At 40.6% G+C, this 13,656-nt stretch overlaps 1 protein-coding gene across 1 annotated transcript; it reads left to right on the top strand.

Moving 5' to 3' along the window:
• Window positions 1-9,068: 9,068 nt before the first annotated feature.
• Window positions 9,069-12,703, top strand: LOC101959005 (T-cell surface glycoprotein CD1b). Its single transcript, XM_078027838.1, has 6 exons — window positions 9,069-9,177; window positions 9,434-9,682; window positions 10,316-10,588; window positions 10,784-11,062; window positions 11,295-11,388; window positions 12,172-12,703. The coding sequence occupies exons 1-6, from the start codon at window positions 9,069-9,071 to the stop codon at window positions 12,191-12,193; spliced, it is 1,026 nt and encodes a 341-aa protein (XP_077883964.1). The 3' UTR covers window positions 12,194-12,703.
• The last annotated feature ends 953 nt before the right edge of the window (window positions 12,704-13,656 follow it).

Below are 13,656 nucleotides of genomic sequence, written 5' to 3'. Positions count from 1 at the left end.
AGGAATGTCCTTCCTCTCTTCTACTCTCCAGATATTTTCCCCCCTTTCTACCTAATAATCATTTTCTCATGTAAGGCAATCTATTTTCTGTAACTGGGAAATAGTATTCTTAGATTCACCATTTTTAATGTAGTATTCAGCCCTCAAAGCCCTGATGCCAGTTCCTCCAGAGATTTTTCTTGACCCTTGAAGGGAAGCAGGTTTTCCCTCATCTATGTCCAGAGAGCACTTCAACTGGACTTTATGGCATGCATGCCTCACTTCCGCCTGTACTGGTATTACTGGGGTCTGTTTTGTCTTTTATTTTTAAGTGTCTTGGGTGTAGGGACCATGACAATGGAAACTTTTATGCATGTCATATGTGCTCAGTGGAAAACCAAACAAAACCCAAAAGCCTCACCTGTCCCTGTGTTGGATTATCTATTGTGTTGGTAAATTTTTCTCATTATATACCTTCCAATGATGTTTGTGAGGCAACTAGTTTCAATTGGTAGGGAAAGAGAGAGAGGGAGAGGGAGGGGGGGTGGGGAGAGAAACAAGTCACATGTAAAATGCATATGGGCAGAGATGTCCCAAAATATTTTTTTTAAAAAGAGCAATACAATTTGTCCTCTGGGTTGAGATGAGATCAAGGCAACAAGATGTGTATGAAAGACAAATTCCCAACAAGAATGTCCTGGGAGCATCATGGCTAGACTGTAGTCCCTTTAGACTTCATCCATTAATCCAACAGCATTTGCTAAGTACTAAATAGGAGAGAGTCACACCCAGATGCTGAAGTATTGAGAGTGAAAACAGCTGAGACTGTGTCCTGCTGACTCCTAACACTTGGTTTTCTTTAAAACCACCCCAAACTGGCCTTTTACAACTAATCTCCTGCTTTATGCCTCTTACGGATAGAACTATATTTCCTGAGCTACTTAAGGTGGGAATACATTGAAGGAATATTTTATATGGAAACTTTGTTTTCCATTTATGCTAGGATATAAGGGATCTATGCTGCTAATTATATCAGGAAAACTGCTCCTTTTTATTGTTGAATGGAATTTTATTGAATATTTATTACCCATCATCTCATTTAAGAAAACTTTGGTTTGTTTCTAGTACAGGTCTCTTTAAATCAAGTCATTGTTTTGGTTTGGGTTCTTTTCCTTTTTTGTGTTTTCTATTTTGTATTATCCTGCTCTAAGTGTAAGACATGTAATGAGGAAAATTTTTGTTTGGTTATGTGCCTGGATTAACTTTGTAAATTCTTATAGCCTTGCAGTTTGTTGTCACTGATGTCTTGGCTCAGTGTTGTTTATTGTTGTTGTTTTTACAATTGTTTCTTCAGTCCCTTTCCCCTTCCCTCCCTTTCCTACCTGGTAGACAGTGAGTGGTCCCTGACTGTGCCTAGCACCTTAAGCTAGTAAAGCTTCTGCCTTTTGCTGGTGGTTGGGGCACACCTAACACCTGAGCAGTTGGAAAATCTGTCCTGGTTGTGCTTTCTCTTTGTTCAAGTCCTCCTCGTGTGTAACCAGGAGAGGCTGATAACTGTCGCTCCTTCGTCGTGGCCATTGCAGGCCTGGGAAGCTGGGTTCCCCTTATGTGGAGTGGGCTGGCTGAGAAATATGACAAAAAAATCCCACCACACAGAGAATAGTTTTAAAGAAGCAGGAGCAGGACAGCGCATCGTCCTTAAGGACTGATCTTCCAGGCTGGAAAGAGAGAGCAAGAGCTGTGTCTGCTTTATGTATGTAGGGGAACTTCAAAGGCTTTCTACAGAATGTTCTTAGCCAGTTAAGACAGGAGGTGGACTGTCCAGTAGCAATGGGTCACGCCCAACTCTGGAGCAAGGAGATCAGTCTTCCTGGCCCAGGGAAGATGGAGGTCACATGCATTGCACAATCCAGTTAGTGGGAGGAGCCACAAAATCGCTGGCAACGCCAGCCCCAAATCTCCTTGGCTCCAAAACCAGTGAAGAGGCTCAAATAGCTCAGGGGTAGCGCCCCACATCCCTCTTTGGCCCTTCCTCAGCCTGTGTGCAGCCTTCCAGACCCCTGCAAACAAATGGGCACCTCTCAGAGTCCACTCTGCCTGTCTCCTCTCCCAGGTGTCTTACTCAGCCCTGCCTGGGCCTTCTCTCCCTCCAGTTCTGCAGCCTCTGGCAGCTGGGAGGCTGACCTCTGGCTTTTTAACCAGCTGTGGCTACTGTCTCAACAAGCTCTCTGGGCATGGGGCCTGTGTATGGGGTTCCAAATGGGGTCTGCCCTTCGGTGGCAGCAGGACTGCTGGTCCTCAGCCCAGCTGACTGTCTGGCCAGGGCAAGGGCAGGCGCTTCCCCATGTTAAGTTGTGCAGCCCCCACTGTTCCCAGGAGCCTGGGTCCTTGTTTGTGAGCAAGCTCTTCCCAATTTGTTGTCGCCCTCGCTCATTCCGGATGCCGAGGTATTCTATTTTGAGAATTTTATCCTGTATTATCGCTGAGTTTGGGGGGAAAGGATATTCTGTTCATTGCCCTGCTATTCTGGAAATCCTGCTCCAAGTGTAAATTTTGTCAAAATTACTGAACAAAACATCGGTTTGTAAAAATTGAAGCAAAATATAAATTGAACAAGAACACTGCCCAAGTTGATGCCATTCCACGGAGCCAGGGGCTGTCTGAAGTAGATTTAAAGTAGGCTATTTTACTTTACCTTCTAGGGAAATCTACTCTAGGGTCAAAAAAATAAATAAATAAATAAGTAGTTTTCAGTAGTAGTGTTTACGTTTTTAAGTCTGACGTGGGCACTTGGGGGATGTGGTGAGTATGTAGTGATATGTTATTAGGTAAATTCAGTGGGAAGTAGGATTTTCTGTGTGGGAGAAAAGTAGATGTGAGATGGATGAGTAGAACCCAGTTGTTCTGATCATGAGTTGAAAGCATAACTATGACTTGAGGATGATATTTACCCTTCAGAAACCATAGTATTTTCCTTTTTTCTTTGAGAAGGTCTAGAAAATCAAACTAATCTAGTTCTTGGAATTGGTTTTTGAAACCATATTATCCTATTTTAAAATGAGAGGAGAAAGTGATAGGTTAGAAAGATTCAAGGTAAGGCCTTACTATTATTCTAATTCAATAAATTATAAAAATATAATTCATGAGACAGTGGGGGAATTTTGAGTGGTAATTAGATATTTAATGATAGTGAGAAAACTTTGATTTTTAGGTATCATAAGGTAATTTTTGTTACACATTAAAAAAAATAATGTTTATGTTTTAGATATACCTGTTGAAAATTTCATGAAAGGTATATGACATATGAAATTTCCTTCAATAAGGAGTTGACAACGTTTTTAAACCTATGCAGGAAAAAGTCAGTTATTTATATTACTTTCTCTCTCTTTGCATATATAAAATTATTCATTGGAAATCAATAATCACTCCTTACCACATGGTTTCAAATTGGCATTGTACTTAGTAATCACAGACTCTGACCAAGTTTTCATAGGTCAGAAAATAACAAGGATTTTGTAATGAATGAAAATGGATTATTAAATTTATTTTGTATTAAAAACTTTTCATCATGTATAGTTTAGGTATACAACACATTGCTTTGATGTGTATATATACATATGAAAATTGATATGGTACATAGCAAAGTGACAAATCAATTATCTCACAATGAGTTACTATTGATTGATTTGGGCAAGAGTATCTAAAAATCTTCTCTTTTAGCAAATATTCTGAATCCAACAATATTAATAATATTGAGTATAGTCAATATTATTGTTATATTATAATGTAACCATACTGATTATATATATATGATCTCGGCACTTATTCTTTCTGCATATTTGATATAGAATGAATCAAACCTACATCTCCCCTTTTTCTTCCCTCCCCCACTTCCCTAGCCGTTGCTCTTTAATTCTCTTCTTGTATCTATGTGCTTGCAAATGGCAAGAAAGCTGAAGAATATTCAAACTCACTTTTCTTTAGCCATTTGTTGATGGACACTTTGGTTGTTTCTGTGTTTGTTTTGTTATTTCTGTATCTTGGCTACTGTCAATAATTGTGCAATGAATATGAGACTGCAGATAACTTTATAAGATACTGATTTCATCTCCTTTAGGTATATAGTTGGAAGCTGGTCCTATGCCAATTCTCTTTTTAATTTATCTAGGAACCTCCATACTGCATTCCATAATGGCTGCACCAAGAGATATTCCTGCTAGCCATACACAGGGCTTCTCATTTTTGTACACCTTCAATAATGCTTACTGTCCCTTGTCTTTCTGATAATATCCCCTCTAAAAGGTATGAGGTACTGTCTCCTTGTAGTTTCAATTTTCACCTCCATGATGACTAGTGATTTGGGGCCATCTTTTCATACATCTACTGGCCATTTCTATGTCCTCTTTGAAAAAAAAATATCATTCATGTCTTTGTCCATTTTTAAGTCTGGATATTGGTGTTTCTGTAGTTCTGTGAGTTTGTATAGTTTTGTTCATTTATCTTTGCTCTTGGAAATTGAGTTTTGGGGCTGATATTCACAAATTCCCTTATCTTTTCTTCTAAGAATTTCATGGTTGTAGGCCTTACATCTTTAATCAATTTAGAATTGACTTTAGTGTATGGTGAAATATGTGTCCAGTTAACTATTGTGCCTGTGAAAATGCGGTTTTTTCAGTACCATTTATTAAAGAGACTATCATTTCCCCATTACATAGTCTTGACACTCATGTGGAAAATTAGTTTAACAAATATGTTTGAGTTCATTTCTGGGCTCCTCATTCTGTCCCTCTGATATGTACCTTTTTTATACTAATTGCACTTTCAATTACTACGGAGCTTTGCCATATTATTTTATTTATTCATTTAAATTATATTCATTTTTCATTGATACATTAAAAATAGAAATGTTTTATATATTAATGGAGTACCATGTGACTTTTCAATGCATACAAACATGGTATAATCAGGTGAAACATATCCATCTCCTCAAACATTTAAAATCAGGTGGGGTGATGGCTCTATTTTTGTCTGCACAATTGTTTGTTTTTGCCTATTCTAGGTCATTTGATTGATAGGTATTAATTAGAATCTGTAGATCACTTTGAGTAATAGTGAAGTTTGAACAATATTTTTAAATCTATGAGCAAGGGATATCTTTCCATTTGCTTGAGTCCTCTTTACTTAGTTAACATTCGTGGTATTTAGCATACATATCATTTACATCCTGTTTAAATTTTTTCCTAAATATTTTATTTTTAATACTATGATACATGAGATTTTATTTTTCATTTTTTTGTGAGGGTAGACTGTTGTTTGTATATAGAAATGCTCATTTTTTCTATGCTTTTTATTCTGCAGTTTCACTGAATTCATTTATTTATTATAAATATTTGAGATTCTCTATCTACAGGGTCACATGTTAAAGCAGTGATGATTTTAGCCTTTCCCTTCAAATAGGTGTTTTTATTTCTTTTCTTTTCTTTCTTTCTTTTTTTTTCTTTTTTTTGCCTGATTGGTTTTGCTAGGATTTCTAGTGATGTGCTCAATAGAAGTGGTAGGTGGGGGCCTTGTCTTGTAGTAGATTTCTTGGAGTTACATGTTCAACTTTTCCACATTCATTATGTGAGATTTGTATAGTTGTCTTGTATTATGTTGAGGAAGTTACTTTCTATATCTTACTGTTGAGAGAGTTGCTTTCAAGATAAACTTTGTGACTTTGTTAAATGATCTTTCTACATAAATGGAGATGATCATCTCCTTTGCTTTAGGGGCAGTATTTTAGGATATTTATCAACATATTATTTATCGGGGACTCAGAAAACTGGGTTCCATTTTTACCTATTAATTCCTATTCTCACAGGACATTTTATTAGTACAAAAGTTTGTTATGGCCCTGTGTCCTGGGCACCCTTGATTAGGATAGTTAAGAATGTGAATTTTGAAATATTTTTCCTACTCAGGTTATGTTTGGCAAAAGGGTCATTCATGGAGAGAGGAGTCCTCATGGAACAGAAGGTAGTAATCTGTGAAAAGAAAGTGCCGAGTGTTTCTTTAGCTGATGTCATGTTCACATCTTTGCAGGTGTGTTGGTTCCCTGAGCCAAGTTTAAAGCCTAGATGGTATGTTCATGGTGGCAGCAACAGTGGTATGAGTGTGTCTTGGACGGGCAAGCGCTGGGCCTGTCCCTGGTGCCTCTTGCTTGTCACTCTGCTTGAGTGTGCACAGACCTTGCAGGCACTCATACTAATGCCTCTCACGTCCAAGTGCAACACCTTAACTCTAGGTTCTTAAAAACCTATTCACACAGTGAACCTGAAGTATACAGAGTAAGCTGAACACTGGGTGCCTGAAAATATTGAATGAAACATAAAAACTTTTTAAACTGCTGTGATCTTGACTGTAGATTTATTTGTCACTCTTCTTCCTTGACTTTGTTCTGATGATCTCATAGCTGGCTCACAGCAGAATCAACAAAGACACAACTGATCATCAAACCCTGGGTCTGGAACAACTCATGACAGTCTGATCTGTGATCAGGCTTGTGAAAGTAAAGCACATAGACCCAAGTGTTGCAAAATAGAGGAATGGCAAACCCTTGTGGGGAATTTATTATTATTCTTTATAGTGATAATAAGTAGAAATTAACTAATGTTGTTAATTAATCTTTTGTTCACGACCTGGTGAAAGAGCTTCCTTGGAAATAATAGGACATGTTATGAGAAGTGGATCTGTTGATCACTGGGGAAAATGCCATTAACAACCTTTTCTCTTTCCAACAAGTTGTATTTCTCTCTAAACCAAGTCTGGGCAATTTAGCATTATCCTCAGATATGAAATTCTATCGAAAACAACAAATCCTAATGTAACCTCTTATATAAATGATCCTTTGATCATATGCATTAAAGCCCCTCAAATTTTTTTTTCAGACAAATGGACTGAAAGTAGAATGAGAACTTACCTAAGAGAGGTCATCTTAATAAGGACATACTCCCCGTATGTTGGTGTGGGAAGCCACTCTTGAGCTAATTAGTGTCTTTAATCAGCCTTGAGCCAAGGAGATTTTGGTCTGGCATTGCAAGCTATTTTGTGACCCCTCCCACTTAATAGATTATGCAACACAGGTGACTTCAGTCTTCTCTGGGTAGGAAGATTGATCTCCTAGCTCCGGAGTTGGGCCTGACCCATTGGGAACTGGACAGCCCAACTCCTACCTTAATTTTCTAAGAACATTCTGTAGAAAACCTTTGAAGTTCCCCCATAAAAATAAAGCAAACACAGCTCCTGCTCTCTCTTTCCAGCCTGGAAGCTCAACCCTTAAGGTCGAAGAGCCATCCTGCCCCAGCTCTTTAAAACAATTTTCTGTGTGGTGTGATTTTTCACCCTATTTCTCAGCCAGCCCACTCCATGCAGAGAAACCCAGATTCATCACCTGCATGGGCCACGACCAAGATGTGTTGGATTGAGATCCCAGAAGTACAAAGATGTATCTCCAGTCAACTGAGTCTCATGAAAGGCAGCAAAACCACACACACTTGAGAAAAGACAGCCTCTTTGATGATCAGTATTGGAGAAAATGGAGATCCATATATAGACAATGAAAACTTCACTCAAATCTCACATGTTAATAAAAAGAAACACACAAAATGCATCAAAAGCCTAAATATAATACCTGAAAGTATGAAACAGCTAGAATAAAATATAGAGGGGGGGACCATGAAGACATTAGTCCAGGCAATAATTTTTTGCATGGGAAGCCAAAAGCAGTCAACAAAATCCAAAATTTACACAGAGGATTCTATCGTAGTAAGAAGTTTCTACACAACAAAGAAAATAACTTGAAGAGACATCCTGCAGGAGAGAACATTTGCCAACTGTTCATCTGAAAGGGACTTAATATCTAAAATATGTATGAAATTCCAACATGAAAATTCAAGAACATCAGTAATCCAATTAAAGCCGGGAAAATGGTCTGAACAAACATTTCTCATAAGAAGACACACAGGGTGTGGCATACAAGAGAACAAAGGCTTCCAAATGCACTTAGCCTCTTGGTACCTGAGTTCTCCCTCAGTATGTTCTCTTCCTTCTCCTCTCCCTTGCTACTGCTGTGCCTCCAACACTTAGTGTGTTTGTCTGTCTGCCTTCACATACAGGCCCAGGACTAAGGATAGGGTAACATACACTTGTAGAGAAAGAACAAAAGCAACCACTGAAGTTCCCAGTGTTCAAAAAGGAAACAATAATACCAACAAACCATTAAGGACAGAGTAACAGAGCAAGCCTCCCTCGCCTCACAGTGTTTTATGTTTTTCTTTGGTCCAGGGTTTCTATATACTGTATCACCTGTCATCTTTCCACTTCCATCATAGGCGTTAATGACATTTTCACTTGACTCAACTGAAAGAAATCTTTCAACATCAGTGGTTTTGTGTTCATTTCTTTGTATTCTATTTTGGTAAATGAAATAGGGAAAGTAAAATAAGAGTGAGATTTTTCTTCATTTTCTCTGTGGTCTTGTCTGGTCATCTATATTATATCTATTGATTTTTCTCCCAGGACTCTGGTAGATTGTCTGACTTTACAGTTACAGTGGGAAATTCAAAGAGTTTGACCAAGTTGAGGTCAAGTTTGAAGTAACCAGACAAGGGAGATGACACAAGAAAAAGGAGACACTAATAATCTAATCCTGGGAAGGAATAACAAAAATACCAGAGAATACAGGCACATGGAATGGAGAGAGGTTGGGTCAACCAGGAAGACCCTTCCTAACACAGGAGCAGCTGAGAAATGACCTACTACTCCCTTAATTTACAGATAAAGGCTTAGGGAGATGAAGAGACCTTTCAGAATCACATATGGATTTTTCTGATTTCATCTCAAGGATCCTGAGGACCTAAGGGGCAGCTAGAAACTTTGGAGGTGAAACTAAATCTAGAGTCAGGGGTACAGGGGAAATAGGAGGTGGAGTAGGAGTCCCCAGGGCTGTGGGAGGCACTGTACTTCTCCATTATGCACTTGGTATGAGGAAGAGATTTGTCAGTTGGAAGAGAGGAAGTCACTACCGAGTGCTGACACACAGGGTTTCTGAAATGAGAGTTCAAATATCAGCTGAAAGTCAAGAGTCCTCTCTCAGTGCAAAGCTGGTCCTGCTACTTGTATTGCTAGCAATTTTCTTCCCAGGTGGTGACAATCAGGAAGGTAAGAAGTGCTTGGGCAGCTCATAAACTGGCGCAGAGTTTCTGATAGAAGGCAGGGTGCCTTGCGCAGGTGCACCTGGACTCTGAGGTCCTGCCCCCTCCTGACTCCAGCCCTGTTCCACCTGCTGGAGGTGGGGCTGCAGCCTGAGGTCCTGGGATCTCAGGTGTGTCAGGTATGATGCATGTCAGTACGCATGATTTCTCTCTCCCTCCTGCTTCTCCCTTTCTCTTCACTCTCTTTCCTTCCTTCTTCACAGCCTCCCAGGGGCCGACCTCCTTCCATGTCATCCAAATCTCATCCTTTGTCAACAGCACCTGGACACAGAACCACTGCTCAGGCTGGTTGGATGATGTGCAGGTGTTTGGCTGGGAGAGTGACACAGGCACTGCCATCTTCCTAAAGCCCTGGGCCAAGGGCAACTTCAGTGATGAGGCCATTCAGATGGTGGAAGAGATCTTCCGCAGTTACTTCTCTGTTTTCACCAGCGAAGTGCAGGATCATGTCAGTGAGTTCAAGTTGAAATGTAAGTGCAGCCCTCAGACCTGAAAGGTCGTTATTGACTTATTCTCCCCTGCTCCAGGGCACTGCTCCCTGAGGTCCTTCCCCCTCCTCCCTTATTTACTAAGCTGCAATCACACTCTTCTCTAGAGTGGGCTCTGGCTCTGACTCCACACCTCCAGATGTTGTTGCATGTGCACCTGATCTGATGGGTATGCTCTCCTCTGTGACCAGCCCTGTGTGTGTCTCCTGTGAATCTTGCTCCTTCCTTTCCTCTTTGTTCCTGAGAGACATAAAAATGTGCCTCCTCTTCTCATCATCCATTCAGCCTTCTCCTCTCCATGTTGAAGCTCTGGTTTCCTTTGAAAGTTGTGCTGGTGACTGCAGGACACTCTTCCTTACCCTCTGGCTCTCCTCTCTCCTATACCCACTCTATACACGGATTCATACCCTGTTCACAATGTCCATACCTCCCCTCAGTGCTTTCTTCCTGAAAGTCTCTCAATGCTGTAATTATTCAGGCTGTACATGGCACCTTCCAGATTTTTATCTTCCCAGGGAATTAACAACCTGGGGTCTCCCCACATCCCTTTCTTTCATATTTGCTACTTAGTAACTTTTCTGTTTTCCTTCTGCACAGACCCTTTTGAGATCCAGGGCTTAGCAGGCTGTGAGCTGCGCTCGGGGGGAACCATCATGGGCTTCCTGAGGGGGTCTTTAAAAGGAATGGATTTCATAAGCTTCAAGTCAGCTTGGCCCTCCCCAAAAGGTGAACTCAGGGCACAGAAATTCTGCACATTCATCACGAAGTACAAAGGTATCTGCGAAACAGTGGAGAAGCTGCTGTTAGAAACCTGCCCCCAATATCTCCTGAGCGTCCTGGAAGCAGGGAAGGCAGACCTGCAGAGGCAAGGTAGGTCCTGCTGGGTGTCACTGTCCACTGCCTCTTCAGCCCAGGAGTAGGGGTGTACCCAGAGAAGAAGAGGGGCTTCATGGGTCACTGTTCTCATTTCCAAATGAGTAGAGATAGAAATGGGTGTGTGGGTCCCTGTGCTCTGGGTTAGTGTCATAATGTGACACCCTTCCTTCCTTCCCTTTCCTGTCCCAGTGAAGCCTGAGGCCTGGCTGTCCAGTGGCCCCAGTCCTGGGCCTGGCCGTCTGCTGCTGGTGTGCCATGTCTCTGGCTTCTACCCCAAACACATATGGGTGATGTGGATTCGAGGTAACCAGAAGCAGCTGGGCACCCAGAGAGGTGACATCCTGCCCAATGCAGATGGGACGTGGTATCTCAGAGCAGTCCTAGATGTGGCAGCTGAGGACACAGCTGGCCTGGCCTGCAGGGTGAAGCACAGCAGCCTAGGAGGGCAGGACCTCGTCCTCTATTGGGGTGAGAAAGGGGTGTAGATGGGGGAGGTGGTGCTCAAGCACAGAGGGAGAGATTGGAAGGTTGAGTGGAAAATAGAATGGTTGGTGTGGGGGCTGTGGACAGGGAGCAGGAGAGAAGAGTGGACAAAGGGACTTTAGAGAATGAAGGCTGTGGAGATACGCAAGGGAAGGGAAGAGGTGAATGTACAGGACTTGAAGGGACATTATCCCCTGTGCTCTCTCCCCATTCACAGGACACCCCCTCTCTGTTGGCTTGGTCATTTTGGCAATCATAGTGCCCTGTGCGCTCATTTTTCTAGGGCTTGCATTGTGGTTCTGGAGGCGCAGGTGAGTTTATTTCCTTAGTCTTCCTTCTCTGTGGGTGCTCCCACTGTTTTCTCCTGCCATCTATGTGCAGCACAAAACCTCCTTCTTTCCACCAGAACTTCCTCTTCACTCCTGCTACCTGCTTAGAATTAATTTTAAAAATGGTGGAAAAGATCACACAAAATGTACCATCTTTACCATTTTTGAGTGTGTTAAACTCATTTCCATTCTTTGCATCCACCACCATCATCCTTCTGCCAAACCTTTTTCATCTTGTAAAGTGGAAACTCACTTTTCACATAAAAAACACTTCTCTGGGGCTGGGGTTGTGGCTCAGTGGTAGAGGGCTCGCCAACCCATGTGAGGTGCTGTGTTCGATCCTCACCACTACATAAAATTAAAGAAATAAAATAAAGGTGTAAAAAGAAAAAAAAAGAAAAACCACTTCTCTGTTCCCTTTCTCCCCGCTGGCTGGTGGCCCTTCCACTTTCCATCTCTTGGAATTTGACTACCCTGTGTAACTCTTCCAATCTGAAACATACAGTAATTGTCATTTTTGTTACTGGTTTATCTCACTTAGCAATAAGTGTTCAAGTCTGTTGTAGCCTATCAGAATTTCCTTCTTTCTTTAGGAGGCATAATATTTCATATCATTCCATTCCATGTGTAGACAACACATTTTTTTCATTCATTACTGGATGTTGGACCATTTCCACTTTTGGCTACTGTGAATGGTTCTCCTATAAGTGAGGACATGCACACATGTCTTAGATACAACTGGCTTTTGTTCTGGTTTCTTGACAGGTCGTATCAGGACATCCAGTGAGCTCTCACCATGTCTTCTCTCCCATCTGAAATAAGTGCCAAGAAGTTCAGAAACTTAGGATGCCATCCCAGAAGTCAACCTTGATACATTTCATCAAGTTAGCATTGATGCTGATCAAAGCATTTCCCCATATATATATATATATATAATTTATATACAAGCAGAAAAACAATTAAGAACTGTGAATTTATTTTGAGATGCTATCAAAGGTAGTACCCACCCATATTTCATCATTCATCAGAAACATATTCTGAATTTCTTGAGAGTTTTATATATTTTTTATGTGACCTACACTTAATGATCTTCAAATGGCAGAACAAAATTATGTGTCCGTAACTTACCTGTTTTGCATGTAATATATACACATGGCTTCAGTTTTTTTAAATGTTTTGTTTTGGGTTTTACATGTATGTTCACTTAATTCTTAGAGTGTTCTGTTCAGATTTTGGTACAAAGGATTTTTTTGACTACACAAGATGAGATTAAAAATGGTTCTTTGTTTTTTTTCCAGAGTGTGTGACATTTTGTTTGTGCTTATTTTCATTTACATGTTTTTGTGTAGATTTAGCAGAATTCAGTAGTGCAGTGAATTCACATGTGGTGAAGGCGTTCCTGCACCTGCTGTCTGACAGGGTCACAGGGTGGCGGATGCTGAGGTAGGGCACCGGAACCGTGGGGAATGTTAAGTGTTTTGTTTATGATACTCATGTTATGGAGAGTAGGGCATACGTCAGTGAATAATAAAAGTACGTATTGCCTGGGGTTGCAGGAAAATTCCCAGAATGAGACTAAGCATACAATTAAGACATGCCCCAAGGTGTGTTCAATATCAGGATACAAACAATAGTGTTATTATTTCCCAAGAAATTCATGGGGAAAAGATTGCAAATCAAGGTTCCTGAGAAAAGCTTAACAATTTACACTAAGCCCCCCATTGTAAAGTCACAACCTGTGCAACATACACGCCCCCCACCAACAGACCCCCCCTTTGCCTTACGCAGGAATTCATGATGAGAATGGGAAACACATAGTTAATATCGATGGCAAATGGGTTAGGGTGAGGAGTCTGCCCTTTAGTTAAAGATCACAAAGACATAAGAATTGGTGTGCTTTGACCAAGGATCAAGGAAACTCTGTAAGAAAGCAGTTAAATGGGTCAAATGAAGAAAAGGAAATTACCTTGGAAATTAATGTAGAATTAATACGGATATATTTTAGAGGCACTTCAGAATAGTAGCCTTTTAAGTAATAAACTTTCACTATTTTAAGTGTGTTTTATTGGGACTTTAGTTTAGAAGTAAGAAAGCTTTCCAATAACCATAGGGATGCTTTGAAGTTAACATATAATTATAGGGATGCTTTAAAGTTAAAACATTAATAGTAAGACAGGAGACGTAGTCTAGTTGCATAGTGATTGAGGTGAAAACGTAAAAGCTTAATCATGATTGGCAAAGGTTATAGAA

Source organism: Ictidomys tridecemlineatus, chromosome 11, assembly GCF_052094955.1.
Source record: "Ictidomys tridecemlineatus isolate mIctTri1 chromosome 11, mIctTri1.hap1, whole genome shotgun sequence".
Lineage (NCBI taxonomy): Eukaryota > Metazoa > Chordata > Mammalia > Rodentia > Sciuridae > Ictidomys > Ictidomys tridecemlineatus.
Note: the sequence above shows the minus strand (reverse complement) of the source record. Positions and strands in the feature narration are given on the sequence as shown.

What these genes read in the sequence shown, in the direction of transcription:
- LOC101959005 (XM_078027838.1), top strand. Translation starts at nt 9,069, where the DNA reads ATGAGAGTTCAAATATCAGCTGAAAGTCAAGAGTCCTCTCTCAGTGCA. An exon ending in CGAAGTGCAGGATCATGTCA is followed by an intron (nt 9,683 to 10,315) that starts GTGAGTTCAAGT and finishes CCTTCTGCACAG; the next exon opens with ACCCTTTTGAGATCCAGGGC. An exon ending in GGACCTCGTCCTCTATTGGG is followed by an intron (nt 11,063 to 11,294) that starts GTGAGAAAGGGG and finishes CCCCATTCACAG; the next exon opens with GACACCCCCTCTCTGTTGGC.